Source organism: Sapajus apella, unplaced genomic scaffold (assembly GCF_009761245.1).
Source record: "Sapajus apella isolate SASKATOON/1434 unplaced genomic scaffold, GSC_monkey_1.0 scaffold29, whole genome shotgun sequence".
In the NCBI taxonomy this organism is placed as follows: Eukaryota; Metazoa; Chordata; class Mammalia; order Primates; family Cebidae; genus Sapajus; species Sapajus apella.
This window is the reverse complement of record NW_022436969.1, coordinates 20196556-20222839: the sequence shown is the minus strand read 5'-3', so window position 1 is coordinate 20222839 and position 26284 is coordinate 20196556. Positions and strand designations below refer to the sequence as shown.

The 26284-nt window shown below is 39.4% G+C and overlaps 1 protein-coding gene and 1 pseudogene across 3 annotated transcripts in view; one reads left to right on the top strand and one right to left on the bottom strand.

Annotated features, from left to right (window-relative positions):
* Positions 1 to 293: 293 nt before the first annotated feature.
* TWSG1 (twisted gastrulation BMP signaling modulator 1) overlaps positions 294 to 26284 on the bottom strand; it is a 61345-nt gene continuing 35354 nt past the window's right edge. For all 3 annotated transcript variants that reach the window (XM_032293381.1, XM_032293380.1, XM_032293379.1), the window contains exons 4-5: positions 6406 to 6672; positions 294 to 2756 (exon numbers count right to left, since the gene is read on the bottom strand). In XM_032293381.1, coding sequence (XP_032149272.1) covers positions 2575 to 2756; positions 6406 to 6672 — 449 coding nt within the window. In that variant the 3' untranslated portion in view covers positions 294 to 2574. The remainder of the gene's footprint in view (positions 2757 to 6405; positions 6673 to 26284) is intronic.
* Positions 8125 to 8512, top strand: LOC116561534 (annotated as a pseudogene).

Below are 26284 nucleotides of genomic sequence, written 5' to 3'. Positions count from 1 at the left end.
GCTGGAGTGCAATGGCGTGATCTCCGCTCACCGCAACCTCCACCTCCCGGGTTCAAGCAATTCTCTTGCCTCAGCCTCCCAAATAGCTGGGATTACAGGCATGCACCACCATGCCTGGCTAATTTTGTATTTTAAGTAGAGATGGGGTTTCTCCATTTTGGCCAGGCTCGTCTTGAACTCCTGACATCAGGTGATCTGCCCGTCTCAGCCTCCCAAAGTGCTGGGATTACAGGTGTGAGCCACCGTGCCCGGCCAGTAATAACCTAATTTTTTATTAAAAAAGAAAAAAAGAATTTTTACCAAAACTTCAATATAGAAGTGAATGTGCTTAGAATTGTAATAGAGGATCTAACTTTTAGTCAGGCTATCAACTTCTTCAATGTTTACTTTCAATTTGGAAAAATATTGTTATTTACAACCTGAAATATATTATGAAACTGGAAATGGAATCTTTTAAGCGAATTCTTTCTTTCAACTCCTCATAAATCAGAAAAATTAAGCCAAATTTGAATGCAAAAGATCATTACACTTAGAGACAGTTTCTAATGAGAGAAATCGAGGTAAGAAAAATCAATTAATGTGGTTTATGAAATTATCCTCCGAATGTAGGGGGTGGGAAACAGATATTACATTTTAAAATTTAATAATGAAGACCTAAAAAAGATAAATATAGTTTTAAAATATTTGTTGTCATCATTAAGAAAACATTAGGCATGTTGCCAACACACACAAAAACACCACTCTACTCACAGGTAGGAAATGACTGAAAAACAGCAGAGTTGAATTGCAGCAGGAGGCTGCAGATTTCTTTCAGTTTTCTGTCTAAAGTTCAAGGACACCTTCAGCTCTACAGGTGCTCGTGACAAAGGGGAGCTAAATGTTTTCAAGGCACTTTTAAACAAGGCATTCTAGGCGAAAGGAAGAAAAGGAGACCCTAATGTTTTCCTACCGAAAAATATATCTATGAGCTAAATCTCAACTTTTTAAAAGGCTAAAGTATCTTGAATATTCATTAGAGTTATCTGAAAGAGCAGAAAAGGTATTAAGACTTTAATTTATAATAGTTGATCATAATATTACAATGATCTTTAATTACTATTCAGATCATGAGTAATACAAAATTTTACCAAGAGCATTATCTATTTTTATATACTAAAATATGTGATGTATAAAGAGGTATTCCTAAAAAGTTGCTTGTAGTTTAAATATGCACTAGAGAAATTAGTAATTTTGTAAAATTAAGTCTGTAATATAAATATTTATGTTTTAGATTTATACTTAAAGATTGAGATTTTATTACTATGAAGGGTACCTAGTATCTTTATTGAAACATTTATCGAAACATTATATAAAATGTTGACTAAATATTCTGTAGTGTATTTGGAGTGAACATCATCTTGAACAGAGATTTTAAAATTTCATAATCTTAACCTCCCACAATGTGATTATACTAGTTTAAAGAGAACATTATACCCAGATATAAACTAAACAAATCAAAGATTACAAAATATGAACGTAGATAGTTTTAAGTTTGTTTCCTATTATAATTTCCAGCATTTTCAACCTGCCCTGTTCATACCAGTAAGTTCTCTTCTTCAATTCCTGTCCCATCACTCATCTGCTGGAAAATCCTGCTCTGTCTTGGCTAAGGCTGCACAAGCTTAGTCTCGCTTCCGGCTCAGCCTCCCGTTTTGGCTACACCATTTCCCTACCAGGATACAAGCTGTTTCCCGGTGCTCTAAGTGGAGTCTGATTTGGCATTTGTTCCCTATCCTAGTGTTCTTTAAGCTGGTACCTTAAGTCACAGAAATGCTTTCGCTTGCTAATTATTTACCTTAGCAGTGCATTTAATGCAATTTTATAGGTGTACCCTAAAAATCTTGGTAAAGATTCTTCATCACTGCCTATGTCAGCACTTTGGGCAGGGGAAATGGAAGAGAATGGGAAACTTTCCCTAAAGCTTTGTCATTGCATGTATTATAGAATGGATTCTACTATGTAAGAGTTCGCAATTATAAAATATGGCAAGCATTTACCTTTTAAAACCAACATAAAAGGGCTGAAATTGAGCTTTTTATGTGTTATCAGAGTGGTATATCAAATATCTACTCTATTTATATAAAAACCAATAATACAAGGAACAGTGAGGAAGGATGTGCAACTATAAAAATTCAGTATCCTAAGAGTAGCACATGAAGAAATCATAATTCACATCAACATACTTCTGCGAACACTTTCAAAGAAAAACCTTTGGAATGTTACAAGAAAATCACATCAGGCTTCATGTTAAGAACCTCAGATCTTTCAAGGAATTCTCTGTGCACCTGCTTCTCATGTGACCAAAGCTGTACATGTATTCAAAGGAAAGGGCATATTGCTAGGGGGCAATAAAATCAGTAAGAACAGTTATATAATTAAACACATCACTGGCTATGTCATATTTTAAAATAAACTTATTTCAAAGTTTTTATATCTTAACTTACTGGCATTCTAATGCAAACAACAGACTTACTGAATAACTTTTTATACCTTTTATTTTGCTAAGTTGCTTTGGTTTGCATCTCTCTTTGTTCTTTAGAACATGCAGTTCATACATTTGACAGTTTTACTACCATAGTCAATACATTCTGGACCAATGCACTCGCAGCAGGCATTATGAAACCAGCGATATTTGGATGCTCCCATGGACTCGCAGGATATTTTACACTGATGTATGGACATGCAGTCATCAAAATAAACCACAGTACACATGTGTTCTGAAAAACAAAAATTTAAGATTTCAGGGCAAGAAAGAAGGAAAACAAAAAATGCTTTAATACCTAGCTGAATATTAACAGTTATTTATCTTAGTTCTCTTATTGTTGGTCTGTACATGACAAAGATGAGATACAGGAAAAAAGGTCTTCATTTATTAATTATGTTGAGAAGGAAGTCATATTCTCCATCTGAAGAAGGCAAAGGGCTTCCTTAGCTTCTTTTATTAGATTTCAGGCTTTGATCTAAAGGTTAGATTACTGGGCTTAAAAAATGCGCTACTATACAGCTGTGCTTTTAAACAGGGCTTTTTTTTTTTTTTTTTTTTTTAAGATGGAGTCTTGCTCTGTCGCCCAGGCTGGAATGCAGTGGTATGATCTTGGTTCTCTGTAGCCTCTGCCTCCCAAGTTCAAGCAATTCTCTGCCTCAGCCTCCTGAGTAGCTGGGACTACAGGTGTGTGCCACCACACCCGGATAATTTTTGTATTTTTAGTAGAGATGGGGTTTTGCCATGTTAGCCAGGCTGGTCTCGAACTCCTCACCTCAAGTGATCCACCTGCTTCCGTCTCCCAAAGTGTTGGGATTACAGGCATGGGCCACTACGTCTGCCCTAAACTGGACATTTCTGATAAGATTTTCTATGAAAAGAGAATTCTCCAGCCAAAAGAAATTTGAAAAATGCTCTTCTAAAGTTATACTGAGAATTTACAATAACATAAAATAAACAATTCGAATGATACAAAGTGATTAGCAATGCTTGGCACAAATAAGCATCAACTATTTAAAAATCTTCTTCTTAGGCTGGGCTCAGTGGCTCACAACTGTAATCCCAGCACTTTGGGAGGCTGAGATGGGTGGATCATTTGAGGTCAGAGTTTGAGACCAACCTGGCCAACAAGGAGAAACCCCATCTCTACTAAAAATACAAAAACTAGCCAGGCATGGCGGTGTACACCTGTAATTCCAGCTACTCAGGAGGCTGAGGCAGGAGAATCACTGGAACCTGGGAGGCAGAGGCTGCAGTGAGCCGAGATGGTGCCACTGCACTCTAGCCTGGGCAACAGAGCGAGACTCTGTCTCAAAAAAACCTTCTTAATAGCAATTCCTAGTCTGCTTTCTAGTAAGACAACCACTTTTGATTACTTCAATTTTTAGTTCTCCTGGTGGTTAACTCTGTATGACTAGTTAGGAGGACAGGGTACATGAAATAAATAAAGGATAATAAAAACCATTAACAGAGGGTATATGATCAAAGGCTAAATTATTTTTTCAAAGCTATTATGGAGCCAATAAAGCACCAGGAGTCTGAATAGTAAAGGAAGGCTTAATGGAATAAACTAGATTTGCATTAGAAAGAATGAAAAGCAAAGCTACTAAGTAACAAAATGAAAGTCATATGGAGATGGGTATAGTATGCATACTGTACCCACAGAGTGGAGGCAGCCCAACTATAATGGGTGGTTGATATCAAGAGATGATGGAACCACCACTGGGTGGGACCTGGTTGAAGAGGAAACTGGAGCAGGGGCATAGCAGCACCATTTCACGCAGACTAGAGGGCTGGCAGTAAGTGGGAGGTGGAAGCATGAGTATCTCCAAGTGATCAGTACATAATAAATTCAATTCATTTATTTATTCAACAACTACTTGATATCTACTATGGGATATCCATTATGAACTCAAAGTGTAATCAGAGAATCCACAGAACTAAGTAGAAAATGATAGATCTGTAAGTTAAAAACAGACAATAAATAGAACTGCAAATGCAGGCTGGGCGTGGTGGCTCAAGCCTGTGTAATTCCAACACTTTGGGAGGCTGAGGTAGGTGGATCACCTCAGGCCAGCAGTTCGCAACCAGCCTGGCCGACATGGCGAAACCCTGTCTCTGCTAAAAATACAGAAAATTAGCTGGGCATGGTGGTGGGCGCCCATAACCCCAACTACTAGGAAGGCTGAGGCAGGGAGGTGGAGGGTGCAGTGAGCTGAGATCACGCCACTGCGCTCTAGTCTGGGCAACAAGAGTGAACTCTATCAAAAAAAAAAAAAAAAAAAAAAAACCTGCAAATGCAGGAGCAGCAATATGAAAAGGCTAACTCTATCTGAGGGAAGAGGTGCCCAGGAAAGATATCACAGAGAAAAAACTTTAGTTGTGTCTTAAAGACAGCTGGAGTTTCCAGGAATTAGCTTCTTGCTAACTGTTTCATAAACTTAAACAATCTTTAAGCAAAATTTATGAATTTTTATTTAATATTATGTTGTTTACATTTTAATAATGGAGATAATGATAGCAAAACATATTATTATTGCATTCCATATGCTTCTAATGTTTTCCAAAATTTAGCATTTGTTTTACAAAGTACTTCAACCTAAAAGGAAGTAAGAATTCTTACACTGTCATTTAACAGAAGCTGTTTTGCTTTTATTATTAATGTCCAAGGTTCACACTGTTTTGTAAAGGTAGGAATATAATGGAGGGCACAACTAATAGTCAAGTAAGAGTACAAATTATACTATTTGTATAAAATTCACCTCATAGTTTAAAAAATAATTGCAATGTTTATAAGTGCTTTATGCTTCCATGGTGCCTTTTGTCAAAAAATATCAGACTTTATAAAAGTCACAAAATTATTTGGTGCATTTTGTCAAAAAATATCACTTTATAAAAGTCACCTGCTCTTTACATTCCAAAATTATCATATGCCCTATCCTCATTAATAAATGCTCTTAAATATGCTTCTGTAATTTGTATAAGTTATTTTCTCATTTAATTCCTCTTCTGATCAACAGCACCCATTTGCAGAGAACTGGCTGGGGTTAGTTTATGCTTGCAAATAAGATGTCTGTAATACCAACTTGCTTATAAAGACATTTAGCTAATGACTTTGGCATCATTTTGGTACTGGTGCTATTATAAAAATCTGATTTCATGGGATACTCTGAATGTTACCTGATGATAAGCAATACCCTATTAGTGAAGCAGCACTGTTGCTATCTTATGAAAAGAATAAAGCCTAACACAAATAAATACCAGAATTAGGAACAACTATCTATTTTCCAGTATAGTACAGCTCCTGTTGCCAGGAGTATAGAGGAATTTTGACAATATGCTGACATGCCTCTTTATCTTTTTTTTCACCCTGAGATGGAATCTTGCTCTGTCACCGAGGCTGGAGTGCAGTGGCGTAATCTCAACTCACTGCAACCTCTGCCTCTTGGGTTCAAGCAATTTTCCTGCCCTAGCATCCCGAGTAGCTGGAATTACAAGCATGCGCCACCATGCCCGGCTAATTTTTGTATTTTTAGTAGAGATGGGGTTTCCCCATGTTGGTCAGGCTGATCTCGAACTCTTGACCTCGTGATTCCACCCGCCTCAGCCTCCCAAAGTGCTAGGATTACAGGTGTGAGCCACCACGCCCAGCCAACATGCCTCTATCTACTCAGGGATCAGAGATATTTTTTTTTCTCTTATCCTTCCAGCATGTGCCTCTAGATATGACAGGATCAGGGTTATTGAGTCTAGATTTCATGTGAGATGACACAAATTTAAAACCAAAAAGCTGCTCCAAAAGATGGTCCTATAGAGGCTTCATAGATTACATGTACAGACCACATGAGAGGGCGGAATGGAAAAAGTCAACTGTTGGCAGTTACCTTTGTCACTGGAATAAGGTGCGTGAACATTATTGCTGGGAACAGACACATTCTGTTGGTGTGGCTGGTTCACAGTTTCTAAAAATGAAACCAGATTCTCATGATGTGAAAGTTCTTCTGCAACAGGGAAAGAAACAATGTTCCAATTCAACTGAGTATCTCCTTCTGTGAGTGCCCGGAAGAGAGAAGGGATTGGTTCATGCAGCTCCTCCACTGTGCTCTTTGAAGTTGGAGGTGTGTCACTATAATTTCGAGGATTACACATACCTGGGTCAGGGTAACATAAGATTTTGTTAGTTACTGCCTTGCAATCAGAGCTACAACACATTAAAATTATGTAACTTCTAGCATTACATGTAGATATTTTCCTAGCTTTGTTTTGTTTTGTTTTTTTTGCTGAGTGAGCCTAGATGATGGCATCCTACCCCAGTAGCTTCAAGAGTAATGGCATGATCTCGGCTCACCGCTACCTCTGCCTCCTGGGTTCAAGCAATTCTCCTGCCTCAGACTCCTAAATAGCTGGGACTACAGGCATGTGCCACCACACCAGGCTAATTTTGTATTTTTAGTAGAGACGGGGTTTCTTCATGTTGGTCAGGCTGGTCTCAAACTCCCAACCTCAGATGATCCACCTACCTCGGTCTCCCAAAGTGTTAGGATTATAGGTGTGAGCCACTGCACCCAGCCAGATCTTGTTTTCTAAATACCTGTTCTCCCCTAACACGAACCAGAGCTCCTTGGAGGAAAGACTGATTCCAAGGCTGGGTCAGGAAAGTGCAAAAGGAGCCAGGAACACATTATTTGTGCCACAAATTAAGGAAGTATACCATTAACGATGGGACATGCTGAAGAGACACAGGAGGCCAACTGAAGGGGCTCCTACTGGCTAATAGACAGTTTGAGCATTAACATAAATGATAATAAGCTGAGCACAGTGGCTCGCGTCTGTAATCCCAGCACTTTGAGAAGCCAAGGTGGGAGGATCACTTCAGCCCAGGCATTTGATACTAGCTTAGGCAACATAGCAAAACGTCGTCTCTACAAAAAATAAAGAACACTAGCCAGGCGTGGTAGTGAATGTCTATAGTCTCAGCTCCTTGGGAGGCTGAGACAGAATGATTTCTTGAGCCCAGGACATAAGGCTGCAGTAAGCTATCACTGCACCACTGCACTCCAGCCTGGGCAACCACATGTCAATCAATCAATCAATCAATTAATCAAAGTAAATTAATAAAAAAAATAAAAAGGAATGATATTCCTTACCAACTGATAAATGTAGAAGAAAGAAAGGAAACAGAAAATCACCATTTGGCACTATCAAAGAGGTTTGATTCAGATGGGAGTTGTCAATGGAGATTAAGTCTGGGGGGTGGGCCGGGCGCGGTGGCTCAAGCCTGTAATCCCAGCACTTTGGGAGGCCGAGGCGGGTGGATCACGAGGTCAAGAGATCGAGACCATCCTGGTCAACATGGTGAAACCCTGTCTCTACTAAAACTACAAAAAATTAGCTGGGCATGGTGGTGCGTGCCTGTAATCCCAGCTACTCAGGAGGCTGAGGCAGGAGAATTGCCTGAACCCAGGAGGCGGAGGTTGCGGTGAGCCGAGATCACGCCATTGCACTCCAGCCTGGGTAACAAGAGCGAAACTCCGTCTCCAAAAAAAAAAAAAAAAAAAAAAAAGTCTGGGGGGTGACTGATAAGAACATACTGATGGGTGCCGGTAGCGCTCACGCAAAAATGGTGAACATTCCTAAAACCCACCGGACTTTCTGTAAGAAGTGTGGCAAGCACCAACCCCACAAAGTGACACAGTACAAGAAGGATAAGGATTCTCTGTATGCCCAGGGAAAGCGGCGTTATGACAGGAAGCAGAGTGGCTAACTAAGCCGATTTTCCGGAAAAAGGCTAAAACTACAAAGAAGATTGTGCTGAGGCTTAAGTGCATTGAGCCCAACTGCAGATCTAAGAGAATGCTGGCTATTAAAAGATGGAAGCATTTTGAATTGGGAGGAGATAAGAAGAGAAAGAGCCAAGTGATCCAGTTCTAAGTGTCATCTTTTATTGAAGACAATAAAATCTTGAGTTTATGTTCAAAAAAAAAAAAAAAAGAACATACTGATGTATTCTTGGAAAACCCACCAAAAAATACTAATCACTTATAAAAGGTCATTAACAATGACTTTAATGTGTATAACTCTGGCAGGCACCAAGATGATCAGAAGATCAAGGTTAACATCACCAGCAATGGGACAAGTTGATGTTGTTTGTCACTTGATTTAAGGCACATAGTATCATTTCAGTAATGATGTTGCCAAGAATGTGTGACTTAAGTCTGGTCACAAGTACACATCAGGTACATCAAGGTTGAGGGAAATCCTGTATAACGCAAGGTCTGTATTCTCTAAAACTGTCAAGAGAAAGACCAAAAGGCTGTTTCAGATTGAGTGAGTCTGAAGAAACATAACTACTAAATGTATCACATATTCCTAGATAGGATCCTGGGCCAGAAAGAAAGAAGAGGTACCATTGTCACAGCTGGCGACATTGAATGGGGTTTGTGGATTGGGTAGCAATGTTATATTGATGTTGGCTTCCTGATTTGGAAGGTTGTACGCCAATTATGTAGGAGAATATCCTTGTTGTTTGAAAATATAGACTGGAGTGTTTAATGGTAATGTGACATTGTTTGTAAAGCTTGCTTTCCAAAGATTAAAAAAAATGATCATATGTGTGTGTACATGTGTGCATACGTGTGTGTGTGTCTGTAGAGAGAGAAAGGGTATTGAGCAATGAAGCAAATGCAATGATAAAATGTTTTTGTAAATTGACATGATAATTGTACATATTTATGAATTACAGAGTGATGATTCAATACAGTAATGTATAATGATCAGATCTGGGTAATTAACACATCTATCATCTCAAATATTTATCATTTCTTTGTGTTGGAACATTCAATATCCTCCTCCTAGCTATTTGAAACATATAATACATTATTGTTAACTACAGTCATCCTATAGCACTACAGAACACTAGAGAACTTATTCCTTCTATCTAGCTGTAATCTTATATTCTTTAACAAATATCTCTCTACCCTCCTGTTACCCCTACCTTCCTATCCTTCTCAGCCTCTACCATCCTCTGTTCTACTTTTTACTTGCATAGAATCAACTCTTTTCTAGCTTTTACATATAAGTGAGAGCATATGGTGTTTAACTTTCTGTTCCTGGCTTATTTCACTTAACATAATGTCCTCCAATTCAATCTATATTGGCATAAATGACAGAATTTCATGCCTTCTTTGTGGATGAATAGCATTCCATTGAGTATAAATACCACATTTTCTTTATGCATTCATCTGTTGTTAAGACACCTAGGTTGACTCCACATTTTGGCAACTGTGAATACTGCTGCAATAAACATAGGGGTACAGATGTCTTTTGGATATATTGATTTCCTTTCGTCTGGATAAATGTAAAGTAATGGGATTGCTGGATATGGTAGTTCTAATTGTGGTTTTTTAGGAAGCTCCATACTGTTTTCCATAGTGGCTGTATTAACAACTGGGGAATCGGGGTGAGGGCAAATTTCTCTACATTTGAGATTATTTCAAAATGAATTATTAAAAAATAATTTTAGGCTAGACATCATGGCTTATGCCTGTAATCTCAGCACTTTGAGATGCTGAGGTGAGAGGACTGCTTCAGGCTAGGAGTTCAAGAAAACAAGCCAGGACAAGATAGTGAGACTCTGTCTTTACCAAACAAAAAAATTAGCTGGGCATAATGATATGTGCTTGTAGTCCCAGCTACTCAGGAGGCTGAAGTGGGAGGATTGCTTGAGCCCTGGAGTTCAAGGTTGCAGTGAACTATGACTGTGCCACTGCCCTCCAGCCTGGGTGACAGAGTGAGATTCAGTCTCTAAAAAAAAATAAATAAATGAAAAAAAAAATTTAAAAGGAGAAAAATGGCAGTAGAGAATCAGAGACAGAGTATAGAAAACTTTTTCAAGGAGTTTTGTTATAAAAGGGCAAACTGACACAGTGTTTAATCAGCAAGTAGATCCAAGAGGAGGTATCGCCACAAAACCCAAACCCAAATGTAGATTTGGGAGCTAATAAAATGATACTTGTTCTTTTAAACCATTATGTTTTGGTGTAGGTTGTTTGGCAGCAATAATAGTTACTGGAACAGAGCCCTCTGGGTTTCTTTTTGTGAGCATTATACAAACATACCTTATTTTATTGCACTATGTTTTACTGGACTTCGTAGAGGCTGTGTGTTTTATAAATTGAAGGTTTGTGGCAACCCTGCACTAAGCAAGTCTTATCAGTGCCATTTTCCCAAGAGCATGTGCTCACTTTGTGTTTCTGTGGCACATTTTGGTAATTCTTGCAATATTTCAAACATTTCATTATTATTATAACTTATGGTGATCTGTGATTACTAATCTTTGATGTTACTACTGTAATTGTCTTACGGCACCATAAACTGCCCCCATATACGACACCACAAGCTCAATTGACAATTGTTGTGGGTGTGTTCTGACTGCTCCATCGACTGACCAGACCATTTTTTCATATCTCTCCCTCTCTTTGGGCCTCCTTTTCCCTGAGATGCAGCAACACTGAAATAAGACCGATTTGTAACCCTACTATGGTCTCCAAGTGTTCACATCTCTCATTTTAAATAAAAAAAAGTTAGAAATGTCTCTCTGCTGTCTTTCACAGTAAACAAACAAAACAATATTTTTTTAAGCCAAAAAAGAAAAAAAAAGAAAAGAAAAAGAAAGCTTAGTGAAGAAAGCATGTTGAAAGCTAAGACAGGCAAAAAGCTAGGCCACTTGTGCCAAACAGCCTCGTTGGAAATGCAAGGGAAAAGTTCTTGAAGGAAATGGAAAGTGTTACTCTGAACACACGAATGAATGCTAGGAAAGTGAAACAGCCTTATTGCTGATATGGAAAAAGTTTGAGTGGTCTGGATAGATCAAACCAGCCACAATATTCCCTTAAACTAAAGTTCAATGTAAAGCAAGGCCCTCTCTTCAATTCTGTGAAGGCTGAGAAAAGTAAGGAAGCTACAGAAGAAAAGTCTGAAGCTGGCAGAGGTTGGTTCATGAGGTTTAAGGAAAGAAGCCATCTCTACAACATAAAAGTGCAAGGTGAAGCAGCAAGTGCTGATGTATAAACTGCAGCAGGTTATTCAGAAGATCTAGCTAAGTCATTGGGGAAAGTGGCTACACCAAACAACAGTTTTCAATGTGGATGGAACAACCTTCTATTGCAAGACGATGTCATCTAGGACTTTCCTAGCTAGAGAGAAGTCAATGCCTGGCTTCAAAAGCTTCAAAGAACAGGGCAATCATCTTTTTGGGGGCTAATGCAGCTATTAATTTTGAGTTGAAGCCAATGCTAACTTACCATTCCAAAAACCCTAGGACACCTGTAAGATGTATGCTAAATCTACCCTGCCTGTGCTCTAGAAATGGAACAACAAAGCCTGGATGACAGCACATCTGTTTATACCATGGTTTACTGAATATTTTAAATCTACTATTGAGACCTACTTCTTAGAAAAAAATGATTCTTTCAAATATTACTGCTCACTGACAATGTACCTGGTCATCCAAGAGCTCTGATGAAGATGTACAAGGGGATTAATGTTTTCACGCCTGCTAACACAGCAGCCATTCTGAAGCCCAAGGTTGAGGGAGTCATTTCAATTTGCAAGTTTTATTATTTCAGAAATATATCTTATAAAGTTATAGCTGCCACAGATAATGATTCCTCTGATGGATCTGGGCAAACTAAATTCAAAGCCTTCTGGAAAGGATTCACCATGCTAGATGCCATTAGGAACATTCATGATTCATAGGAGGATGTCAAAATATCAACATTATCAGGAGTTTAGAAGAGAAGTTGATTGTTTTGTTTGATTGATCCTCTATTAATTCTTTTAGAAATGGTGTGTGAGAAGTAAACTTTTGAGTTCTTCTTTGTCTAAAAATGTTTCTATTTTATATCCGCATTCCTAATAATTTGACAGGTCAAAATAATTTTCCCACGAACCACTTAAGTCATTGGCCCAGTGATACTGATGAGAAGTCTGATGGCAGTATGATTTTAACTTCTTGTATACAAACTCTATTATTCTAAAATCTTTTTGAATATTTTTTAACCTAGAAGTTGTAAAATGCTGTGAGGATGTGTCCACATGTAGGTCTTTTCTCACTCACTCAGCATTCTGTAGGCTCTTTCAACCAAAGGACTAACTGTTTTCTTTCTCAGCTTTGGTAATTTTTCTTATACTATTTGATAATTTCTTCCTTTTTTAAAAAAATTCTTCTCATAGAGTGCCTATTCTTTTCCTGTTATATTTTGTTATCAGCCTGTTTTTGCTATATTCTATGACACTCCAATAATATTTTCAGCCCCTCTTAATTTATTATTTTTCCAATTGAATTTTTTTTTTTTTTTTTGAGATGGAGTCTCATTCTGTCGCCCAGGCAGGAGTGCAGTGGCTCTAGCTCCACTCACTGCAACCTCTGCCTTCCCAGTTCAAGCAATTCTCCTGCCTCAGCCTCCTGAGTAGCTGAGATTACAGGCACCCACCATCATGCCCAGATAATTTTTGTATTTTTAGGAGAGACAGGGTTTCACCATGTTGGCCAGGCTGGTCTTGAAATCCTGATCTCAGATGATCTGCTCAACGCAACCTCCCAAAGTGCTGGGATTATAGGCGTAAGCCGCTGCACCCGGTATTTTTTTTTTTTTTTTTTTTTTTTTTTGAGACAGAGTCTTGCTCTGTCACCCAGGCTAGAGTGCAGTGGCATGACTTGTTCACTGCAACCTCCGCCTCCTGGGATCAAGCGATTCTCCGGTCTCAGCCTCCCGAACAGCTGGGACTACAGGCATGCACCACCACGCCCAGCTAATTTTTGTATTTTTAGTAGAGACAGTGTTTCACCACGTTGGCTAGGATGGTCTAGATCTCCTGACCTCAGGTGATCCACCCACCTCAGCCTCCCAAAGTGCTGGGATTATAGGTGTGAGCCACCGAGAGCAGCCCCAATTGAGTTTTAAATTTGCAAATCCTTTCTTATTCTGATTGTTTTTTATAATACAGACAGGAAATTTTGTTAAATTTTTCTAAAAGATAACAATCTGTTTTTAAAATATTTCTTTTATGTCCTAAATATTTCTTCCATGGTCTGCTCTTTACCTCATTCTTTCTTTCAAAGTACACTTTATTTTTCTTTCACATCTAGTCATTAGGCTAGAGACACCTTCCCTCCCTGCAATGCCTCAATGAGGAGGCCTTGACTGGTTATCAACAACTTATCAGTGGTCCTACTTCTTTTCAGTTAGTTCCCTTCAATTTCTCTAGAGAGAAATTCTCCAACTACTTTTTCCTAGAGAAACTTCTTGATTACTTGGAACTTTTTCTGACAAATGGAGAAGGGACTCTATTATCAAATCATACAGATGGATCTTCAAAAAAATCTTACTATTTTCAAATTCATTTCTCACTTCCACACTCCACAAAGCTGCAACTGGAGCCTCTTTGGGGTTTGGCTGGTAAGGTCATTTCTACTCTCACCATAACTCCCTTTTATGCAATTGGTTTTTGTGTTTCTTCCAATCTGTTTATTAAAGAGCAAGCACATCTGGGCTGGGCATGGTGATTCATGCCTGTAATCCCAGCATTTGGGGATGCCAAGGCAGGTGGATCACCTGAGATCAGGAGTTCAAGACCAGCCTGGCCAACATGGTGAAACTCCATCTCTACTAAGAATACAAAAAATTAGCCAGGCATGGTGGTGCATACCTGTGGTCCCAGCTAATTGGGAGGCTGAGGCAAGAGGGTAGCTTGAACCTAGGAGGGAGGTTACAGTGAGCCAAGGTTGAGCCACCGCACTCCAGCCTGAGCAACAGAGTAAGACTTTTGTCTCAAAAAAAAAACAAAAAACAAAAAACAAAACAAAACAAAAAGGGCAAGCACATCTGTCTTTCCTTTTAGATATCTGATGCAAACTCAAATTACAATTGTCCCTTTTCTCTTTGTTTTTAGAGCTATTTTCAATTTTATCCCCTTATTTCATTTTACTGGCATCTTAAGTGGAAGGGAAGAAAATATGTGAATTTAGACCATTATGTTGAACCAGAAGTCACATTTACTTGAAGGAGTTGGAAAATGTGATCAACCATTACCTGCGTATCAATCTACTCATCCATTGATCCATTTCTTCCAGATATTTGTATCCAATTTCCTACAGAACATTGCCACTTGAGAATCTTATAGGCCCCTCAAATTCAACTGTCTCAGCCGCCTTCCCTAACATACCTGGGTCTTAGGTCAGCTTATCTTGGTTCCCTGTCACAATTTATCCAGTCACACAAACAGAAACCTAGAGGTTACTCCTGACTCCCACCAGCCCTCAGTTCCATTTCCAAACTCTCACCAAATCTGATCGCGTTTAACCTTGTAATTATTTTTCTAATGAGGCCACCTCTCTTCATCTCCTCTGCTATCACCCTAGAGCAGTCCCTATTACATTTTGACTGACCTTGGAAACACAACAGTTTAATGGATTTTGAACTGTCTTCCATTCTCTTTTGAAAACTCCAGCTCTTTTAAAACACACATTATTGAATGTTACCATTCCCTTTCCCTCCTTTTGGCTATTATCTTTGTAATAGCCACTTCTCCCCCACTTACTAATAACTTCAATACCTGGATCACTATTTCATTTCCACCACTGGACCCATTCTTGACAATTTCAATATTCATATCAATGATCCACTCAACACTCTGGCTGAAATTTCAGTTCCTTAATGATGATGATTTGTAAATCCAGCCGACTTTAGCTACCTGACTCATAAGTCAACCTTAATTCCTCTTTCCTCAGATCTTATATCCAATTTCAAACCAAACTCTGACAGTATGCTTCCAAAATATTTTCAGAATCTGAGCTCTACCATTTCCACTGCTATCAGTAATCCGAATCAAATCCACCATCATCTTTTACTTGAACTACTGCAAAAGTCTCCTAATTCCTTTGTTTCTTTTCTTTACATTCTCAAATCTACCTTCCATATAATAGTCAGAATGATCATTTAAAAATGTAATTCAAGGCAGGTGTGGTGGTTCACACCTGTAATCCCAGCAATTTGGGAGGTGGAGTTTGGAAGATCACGAGGTTAGGAGTTTGAGACCAGCCTGGCCAACATGGTGAAACCCCGTCTCTACTAAAAATACAAAAATTAGCTGGGCGTGGTGGTGCACATCTGTAATTCCAGCTACTCAGGAGGCTGAGGCAGGAGAATTGTTTGAACCTGGAAGACGGAGGTTGCAGTGAGTCAAGATTGTGCCATTGCAGTCCAACCTGGGTGACAGAGCAAGCCTCCATCTCAAAAAAATAAAAAAAAAAAAAAAGAGTAATTCAGATATTACCACCACACACTCTCACATTAGTTTCTATTATACTTAGGATATAATTCAGATTCCTTTCCATGGTCTCTAAGACCTGGTGCTGACCTACCTCTCTCACTCATCTTTCTCTATGCTTCCCCTTATTTACGAACATCTAGCCATACTGGTCTTTCAGTTCTTCAAACTTGTTTATTTAGTCATTGTAAGTAAGACATATTTTGATATTAAGTGGTTCACCTCAATTTTTTTGTTGTTGGTCACCTAAAGTTGCTGATAGAGTTTATTGGGGAGAGCCTCTTGTTATTTCTTGTTTTCCTGAGATGGAGTCTCGCTCGGTCGCCCAGGCTAGAGTGCAGTGGCACAATCTCAGCTCACTGCACCCTCTTCCTTTGGGTTTAAGCAAGTCTCCTGCCTCAGGTTCCCAAGTAGCTGGGACTACAGATGTGCACCACTACGTCCAGCTAATTTTTGTATTTTAGTAGAGATGAGGTTTCACCATGTTGGACAGGCAGGTCTTGAACTCTTGGCCTCAAGTGATCTGCTTGCTTTGGCATCGCAAAGTGTTGGGATTATAGGTGTGAGCCACCACGAACCAGCCGCCTCTTGTTATTTCTAAGTATGGTTAACTTTCTCAAAAGTTAGAACTTTCCAGTGCTGACAAAAAGAGGAAACTAAAGCTCTCTGAGATGTATGGTTCACGTAAGAGCTTTCCTGGACAGGCATGGTGGCTCATTCCTGTAATCCCAGCACTTTGGGAGGCCGAGGCAGGTGGATCACCTGAGGTCAGGAGTTCGAGACCAGCCTGACCAACATGGAGAAACCTTGTCTCTACTAAAAATAAATAAATAAATAAGCTGGGTGTGTTGGTACATGCCTTGATCCCAGCTACTCAGGAGGCTGAGGCAGGAGAATCACTTGAACTCAGTGAGGCAGAGATTGCCATAGGTTGAGATCATACCATTGCACTCCAGCCTTGGGCAACAAGAGTGAACTCCATCTCAAAAAAAAAAAAAAAAAAAGAAAGCTTTCTCTAAATGAAAAAAAAAGACTAAATACTTTTTGATTTAAATAAATATAGTTATTTTAAAAGGTATCTTACAATTTTAAGCACAACTATGTTAAAACATGCAAATAAGCACAATGGGGCTTTTTGTGGTGCTGGCAGCATTCTGGTTTTCCATATGGATGCTAGTAACAGGGGTGTGTAAAGCTCATGTAAATTTATTGTGCTGTATACTTGTGGGGTATACTTTCAGATGTATACTATATTTCAAAAATAGGTTGAAATATATAGCTCTTTACTACTTGTATGATAAATACAACTTGAGAAGGAGCGACTAGGGGTATAAAGAAGGGAGGCATTTCATTACAAATGCCTTCTTGGCATTGCTTGAATTTACTATGTTCAAGTAGTAATTTTAGTTTTTAAATTATATTTTGAAGAGAAATACATATATGTTAATAGCAGTCGATGCTAGATTGCTTTGTTTTCTATATTTTTGTAAAATTTAGCATAATACTTGAACCTTAAGTAATCTACCTAGATATGCAAAATTATTACTTCATGAGTAGTTTTCTTTAAAATATTGAATATATTAATCCAATACTCCAGATACATAATTATTGGACAAGGCTTTTTTTTTTTTTTAAAGATGTGGTTTCACCATGTTGGTCAGGCTGGTCTTGAACTCCTGACCTCAGGTGATCCACCCGCCTTGGCCTCCAAAGTGCTTGGATTACAGGCGTGAGCCACCACTCCGGTGGGACAAGGCTATTTAAAATGCTCTTTTCTTTTTCAATTACACAGCTATGTGAGGCTGGATTTTCTTTATATACTTCAACTATTACAACCCATCACAAAAGACTGAATTTTTCAGAATGTAGAGGAGTCCTGAGATTCAAAAAAAAAATGTTTCAGAACAGTTGCATTAGAAGAACAGATGGCAGGAGACTAGCCATAGTAGTTAGATCCCTATGGCAAAATGTGCCGGCAGTTATCCAGAAAAGCTGACGGGATTTACAGCATCTGATCAAATAGATCTCATTGTGAGAGGGGTGCGAGTAGACAGAAGTTTTCATTGCTGGTGCTTAGTTTCCTCAGCATGAATATAGGGAATAAATCAGAATATCCAGAGGGTGCATACAGTTTTTTTTTTTTTTTTTTTTGAGACAGAGTTTCGCTCTTGTTACCCAGGCTGGAGTGCAATGGCGTGATCTTGGCTCACCGCAACCTCTGCCTCCTGGGTTCAGGCAATTCTCCTGCCTCAGCCTCCTGAGTAGCTGGGATTACAGGCACGCGCCACCATGCCCAGCTAATTTTTTGTAGTTTTAGTAGAGACGGGGTTTCACCATGTTGACCAGGATGGTCTCGATCTCTTGACCTGGTGATCCACCCGCCTCGGCCTCCCAAAGTGCTGGGATTACAGGCTTGAGCCACCGCGCCCGGCTGCATACAGTTTTTTAAAAGAACCAAATCAACACTATAATTGTCTTTTTTCTGAAAGCAAAACAACACCTATTATTTTCGAACTACAAGTTACAAAAGAAAGAAACAATTTGGCTGATGATATTAGAAGAGGGAGTGAAGCCAAAAGGACACACTGCTGAGACAAATAATTACTAAAAGTGAAAAATGAGGGCACGGCATTGTCTAGGGAAGCTTTCCTTAATCTTTTAAAACCTGAGCTCTGTTTTGATAAACATAAAAATCTCACCACCATCTGTCCTCTCTCAAATTGTCATATTTATACAATGCCTCTAAATGAAGACTCAATGTGTAAAGCTGAGGCAATTTTATAGAGAGCCACAACAATGCAGTCTAAGTCTTCAGTTCTCAGGTGATCTGGCTGAATCCAAAGAGAAAATCTACAGTTTATATACTACAGCTTTGTCTTCAGTTCCAGTTGTCTTTTTGGAGATCATGAAAAATCAGTAGTTGTAAATAACTATTAAAGCCAACATCATTACTAGCTCACGAGTATAGTTATCAATGGCTAGAGATGAAGGCTACTGTGTATGTGATGTGATTTTAGAATGATAATCACCTTCACCTTCATCTTCACAAGAAGCTGAATAATGTGTAACATCAAGAAGCCGTGTAACATAATGGATCATGGAGCATGGACCCTCGAAGCAAGACTGCGCAGCTGGAACCCTGGCTTTCCTCTATACTAGTTATCTGACCTTAGGAGGCCACTAAGCTCTGGCTACAGTTTTCTCATATGTGGAACAGATGAGGGAAAATAATACTCTCACACTCTTTAGGTTTGTTGTTAGGACTGAATGAAGTAATACATAGAGAGTGCTTGACACATACGAAATGCTATGAAAGCATTAGCTATTATTAAGTTTCACAAAATATCCCATGGCTCACTAGATCAAATCCAATTTAGACATTGCTACACTGACATTTTAAAGAATTAAAAACTGTTTTACTAGACAAATCCTCTAATGAGCCACACGGTATACAGGGAATGCCTGATGTTAAGAACTTAGGATCTTTTTTTCTCTTCAACATATCTTTAATCAAAGAAGCACCAAGTTTTAAAAGTCTACAATTAGTTCACTCTTCAGTACAGTCTCATCTGAGTTTCTCATTAAAAAGAAAGTGATACCATGCTTATGGGTAGGAATAATCAATATTAAAACTTTATCAATTCTCTGCAAATGGATTTATAGATTCAATGCACTTCTAATAAAAATACTAAGAATTTGTTTTCAAAAAAGTCTCTTTATTCTACAATAGGATACATGGATAGCTATATTTCCTTTATATAAAATTGTATTGTCCATTATAGTTTTTTCCTCTGGATCTATTTTTAAAAAACATTTTAACTTTTATTTTAGGTTCAAGGATACATGTGCAGGTTTGTTACTGAGGGAATGTGTTCTCTTTACGAATCCACAAGGGGGCATAGTTCAAGAACTTCCCAGCGCCATGTCCCTTTCCCATACTTCTCCATCTGGGAGATTTAACAGCTTCTGTTTAATTTTCGAGGGCGTGGGAAAAGGTCGTAAGTCAATCGCTCCAGCAGCAGTTTAAAGGAACTCTTTTTATTGGCCAGAGGGCTTGGAGAAGGTGGGAATTCCTCCCAGATTAAAGGTCCCTGTCTCCCTCATCTAGGTGGATTTCCCCTCTGGGGTCCCCTTCCACACAGTCTCTCGTGGAAGCTTTCTCTCTTCCTCTCTCTTTTCTCCACCTAAATAAATCTTTCTGCAAATACCTTTGAGGTCCAGTACAGTATTTACTTTACGAGTGTACCCACCATGGTCCCCTCTCCCATTCTTGAGAGTGGGAGACCAAGAGCCTGGAGCCCACCAGGGAGCGAGCTGAGCACTCCCCTGCACTCCAAAACTCCAACATTATATAGGTGAACCTATGACTCAGGTGTCTGGTGTACAGATTAGTTCAACACCTGGATACTAAGCATGGTACCCAATAGTCTTTTTTTTCTTTCTGAACCTCTCCCTCCTCCCAGCCTCCACTCTTGAGTAGGCCCCAGTATCTGTTGTTCCCCTCTTTCTGTCCATGTGTTCTTATTATTTAGCTCCCACTTATAAATGAGGACATGCGGTCTTCGGTTTTCTGCTTCTGTGATAATTTGCTAGGGGTAATGGCGTCCAGTTCTATGCAGGTTCCTGTAAAGGACATGATCTCATTCTTTTTTGTGGCTGCACAGTATTCCATGGTGTCTATGTACCACAATTTCATCATCCAGTCTACCACTGATGGGCATTTAGGTTGATTCCATGTCTTTGCTCTTGTGAACAGTGCTGAAATGAACATACATGTACATGTGTCTTTAACGTAGATGATTTATATTCCTTTAGGTATATACCCAGTAGTGGGACTGCTGGGTCAAATGGTAGTTCTGTTATGGCCACTCTGACTGATGTGAGATAGTATCTCATTGTGGTTTTGATTTACATTTCTCTAATAATTAGTGATACTTAGCATTTTTTCATTTCCCAGGCTCAAGTGATCCTCCAGCCTCAGCCTCCCTAGCAGGTGGGACTACAGGTGTGGTCCATCATGCCCAGCTAATTTTCTTTTCTTTTTTTTTCCTTTTTTTGTAGAGACGGTGTTTTGTTAAGTTGCCCAGGCTGGTCTCGAACTCCTAAACTTAGTGATTTGCCATCTTGGCCTCCCAAAGTGCTGGGATTACAGGTGTGAGTCACTGCACCTGGCCAGTATCACCATTGAAATGATACTGATTTACTGTTTAAATCACAGATAAATGAAGAGCATGGAATGTTCTTTCATTTGTTTTTGTCATCTCTGATTTCTTTGAGCAGTGTTTTATAATTCTCATTGTAAAGATCTTTCATCTCACTGGTTAGGTGTATTCCTAGGTATTTTATTTTTTGTGTGACAACTGTGAATGAGACTGAGTTCCTGATTTGGCTCTCGGCATGGGTGCTGATTAGTGTATGGAAATGCTACTGATTTTTGTATATTGATTTTGTACCCCAAAACTTTGCTGAAGTTGCTTATCAGTTCAAGGAGCTTTTGGGCAGAGACTATGGGGTTTTCTAGATAGAGCAGGGATAGTTTGACTTACTCTGTTCCTATTTGATGCCTTTTATTCCTTTCTCTTGCCTCATTGCTCTGGCCAGGACTTCCAATACTATGTTGAGTAGGAGTGGTGAAAGAGGGCATTCTTGTCTTGTTTTTGTATGTCCTGGGTAACAGTCCTTTATTAGATACAACTTTTGTAAATATTTTATCCTAATCTATGGCTGATCTTTTCATTTTCTTGACTATGTCTTTGCAGAGTAGAAATTTTTAATTTTAATGAAGTTCAGCTTGTCAGTTCTTTCTCTCATGTATTGTGCCTTTGGTGTTGTATCTAAAAAGCTCACACCTGTAATCCCAGCACTTTGGGAGGCTGAGGCAGTGGATCACTTGAGCTTAGGAGTTCAAGATCAGCCTGGGCAACATGGCAAAACCCCATCTCTACAAAAAATACTAAAATTAGCCAGGCATGGTGGCACATGCCTGTAGTCCCAGTTACTTGGGAGGCTGAGGTGGAAGATGGCTTGAGCCTGGGAGGTCGAGGTTACAGTGAGCCGGGATATTGTCACTGCACTCCAATCTGGGCAACAGAGTAGAGACCCTGTCTGAAAAAAAAAAAAAATTAAAAAGTCACTGCCAAATCCAAGGTCATTTAGATTTTCTCTTATGTTATCTTCTAGGAGTTTCACAGTATTGTGTTTACATTTATTTAGGTCTGCGATCTCCTTTGAGTTAATTTTTGTGAAACAGATTTATGTACAGATTAATATTTTGCATAGGGATGGCCAGTTGTTGCAGTACCATTTGTTGAAATGACTATCTTTGCTCCATTGTATTACCTTTGCTCCTTTGTCAAGATCATTTGACTATGGTCATCCCTTGATAGATCTGTGGGCGACTGGTTCCAAGACCCCCTCAGAAAACACCAAAATCCACAGATGCTCAAGTCTCTTATATAAAGTGGTATAGTATTTGCATATAACCTACCTATGCACAGCCTGGGGAATACTTGAAATAATCTCTAGATTACTTATGATACATAACACAGTGTGAACATACTGTTATGTAATATGCAAACAGTTGTTATACTTTATTGTTTAAGGAGTGATGACAAGGAAAAAAATTCTGTACATGTTCATGTTCAGTATAGACAACCATCATAGACCTAATACTTTTTTTTTGGAGACAAGGTCTTGCTCTGTCACACAGACTGGAATGCAGTGGCATAATCTCAGCTCACTGCAACCTCCACCTCCTAATTAGCCTCCCAAGTATCTGGGACTACAGATGCCACTATACCTGGCTAATTTTTTGGTGAAACCCCGTCACTACTAAAAATACAAAAATTAGCCAGGTGTGGTGGCGGGTGCCTGTAATCCCGCCTACTAGGGAGGCTGAGGAAGGAGAATGGCTTGAACCCAGGAGATGGAGGTTGCAGTGAGCTGAGATTGCGCCATTACACTCCAGCCTGGGCAAAAAGTGACACTCCGATTCAAAAAAAAAAAAAAAAACAGGCAAAGAATCAGAATAGACATTTCTCAAAAGAAGACATACAAATGGCTAAGAGATATGTGCTGTATACGTAAAAATGCTCAAAATCACTAATCATCAAAACAATAAAAAATAATTATTTTAATTTATTTATTTATTGAGACACAGTCTCACTCTGTTATTTGTTTGTTTATTTATTTATTGAGACAGAGTCTCACTCTGTTGCCCAGGCTGGAGTACAGTGGAACTATCTTGGCTGACTGCAAATTCCATCTCCTAGGTTCAAGCAATTCTCGTGCCTCAGCCTCCCAAGCAGCTGGGATTACAAGCATGCCACACCATGTTCAGCTAATTTTTTTTTTTTTTTTTTTTTTTGAGACAGAGTCTCGCTCTGTTGCCAGGCTGGCGTGCAGTGGCATGATCTTGGCTTACTGAACCATCTGCCTCCGGGGCTCAAGTGATTTTCCTGCCTCAGCCTCCTGAGTAGCTGGAACTGCATGTGGGTGCCACCATGCTCAGCTAACTTTTGTATTTTTAGTAGAGACAGAGTTCCACTATGTTCACCAGGCTGATCTCAAATTCCTGACCTCAGGTGATCTGCCTGCCTTGGCTTCCCAAAGTGGTGGGATTACAGACGTGAGCCATTGTGCCTGGCCAATTTTTGTATTTTTAATAGAGATGTGGTTTCACTTTGTTGGCCAGCCTGATCTTGAACTCCTGACTTGAAGTGATCCACCTGCCTCGGACTCCCAAAGTGCTGGAATTACAGATGTGTGCCACCGCACGCAGCCCAAAGCAATATAAATTAAAACCACAATAAGATATTACCTAATATGTTTTGGAAGGGCTACTACAAAAAGATGAAAGACAACAAGTATTGGAGAGGTCACATAGAAAAGAGAATCCTTGCACACTGTTGGTGGGAATGTAAATAAGTACAACCATTATGGAGAACAATATGGAGGTTCCTAAAAAAATTAAAAATAGAACTAGCTCAGTATGTCAAAGAGATGGTTGCATTTCCGTGTTCCCTGCAGTATTATTCATAATAGTCAAGATAGAGAATCAACCTAATTGTCCAAAAACGGATAAGGAAAATGTGGTATATATATACAGTGTGGTATATTTATACAATATAAAATACAATTCCATTTTATATACAATGGAATACTCATCAGCCTTAAAAAAAGAAGGAAATCTGGTCAGTGGTCCCCAACCTTTTCGGCACCAGGACTGGTTTCATGGAAGACAATATTTCCACAGACTGGGGCCACGGGATGGTTTCAGGATGAAGCTTCCACCTCAGATCATCAGGCATTAGGTTCTCATAAGGAGCACGTAACCAAAACCCCTTGCATGTGCAGTTCACAGTAGAGTTGGAGCTCCTGTGAGAATCCAGTGCTGCTGCTGACCTGACAGGAGACGGAGCTCAGGCGGTGTTGCTCGCTTGCCTGCTGCTCACCTCCTGCTGTGTGGCCCATGCCTAACAGGCTGTGGACTGGTGCTGGTCCATGGCTCAGGGATTGGGGACCCTGATTTACAACAACATGGATGAACCTGAAGGACATTATGTTAAGTAAAATAAACCAGACACAGAAAGGCTAATATCACATGATTTCACTTACATGTGTAATCTAAAAAAGTTGAACTCACGGAAGCAGCAAGCAGAGTAGTTACCAGGAGCTGGGGGAAAGGGAGGTGTCCATCAAAGAATGCAAACTTTCAGTTAGGTAGAAAGAATAAATTCAAGAGATCTATTGTACAACACAGTGACTACAGTTAATAACAATGTATTATATTCTTGAAAATTGCTGGCTGGGCACTGTGGCTCACACCTGTAATCCCAGCACTTTGGGAAGCCAAGGCGGGAGGATCACTTGAGTCCAGGAGTTTAAGACCAGCCTGGATAACATATTGAGACCCCATCTCTACAAAAAATTTAAAAATTAGCCAGGCATGGTAGCATAGTCTCAGCTACTAAGGAGGCTGAGGTGGGAAGATCACCTGAGCTCAGGAGGTTGAGGCTGCAGTGAGCTGTGATAGCATCACTGCACTCCAGCCTGGGTGACAGAGATGCTGTCTCAAGAAAAAACAAAAGAAAAAAGAAAATTGCTAAGAGAGTTGATTTTTAAGTTTCCTCACCATATACAGAAAAGGTGAGGTAATACATGTTAAGTAGCTCTATGTAGCCATTCCACAATGCATACATATTTTAAAACAAACTGTTACACTGGGTAAATATATACAATTTTTATTTGTCAATTAAAATTAATAATAATGATGTATCTAAACAATTTGCATAGTTTTTCTTAAAACAAAAAATGGAAAAATTTAACTTCTAGCACCTATTTATTCCTTAATATTAGAAAAGTAATATGTGTTAAAGTGAAGCAAGACAGAAATCCATTCTGTGAAGGAACCAACGGATCTACCTGGATCTGATCTGAGACACAAGAGAGAGTTTCTAGTGAAAAGCCTGGATGTTCCAAAAGGAAGATGCCAAGACCCATCAAGTTTAGTACTGGAACTGTAGCCCTGAGTTCAAAGTTAGAGTTCAAGGAATCTGCCTAACAAACAGCAGGATTAAGGAAGAAATGTTCGATCCATTAGGTGGTAGAGCCTGTCTCAGGGCTGTGTTCCCAGTGCAGAGCTGTCTGATCCTGTTTTCCTGGGTTTTGCAGGCACTGTGCCCATCACCTGACACCAGCCACCTTTTCTGGCTCTTTCCCTGTGCCCCTTTCTTCCAGTCACCACAGTGAGGGACATCTAGGCTATATGAGCTGGTGTGGCAAAATGAGCAAAGTTGTGGTTGCTAAGCAGGTTTTCAGCAGCCTTCCCAGCATGGTCTTGGAGCTTATGATGCTTCCAATTTATTAAGTACAACAAATGATCTTGATACCACAAAGAATCTGGTATTTCTATATCAACATTATACAAACAGTGCATCACTGAATTATAGTACTCTACAACATGCTAAACAGGTGGTTCAAGATGCAAAGTTCATGCTTGCCATGTTTTCATTGACACGTTATTAATTTTTTTTTTTTTGAGACAAGGCCTTGACCTGTCACCCAGGCCACAGTGCAGAATACAGGGGTGCAATCATAGTTTACTACAGCCTTAAACTCCTGGGCTCAAATGATCCTCCTGTCTCAGCCCTCCAAGTAGCTAGGATTATAAGCATGCACCACTATGCCCCAGTTAATTTTTAATATTTGTTTTTTATTGTAGAGACAGTGTCTTCCTATGTTTCCTAGGCTGATCTTATGGAGTCTCGCTGTGTTGCCCAGGCTAAAGTACAGTGGTACAATCTCGGCTCACTGCAATCTCTGCCTCCAGGGTTTAAACAGTTCTCTGCTTCAGCCTCCTGGGTAGCTGGGATTACAGGTGCGTGCCACCATGCCTGGCTAATTTTTGTATTTTTAGTAGAGACAGGGTTTCAC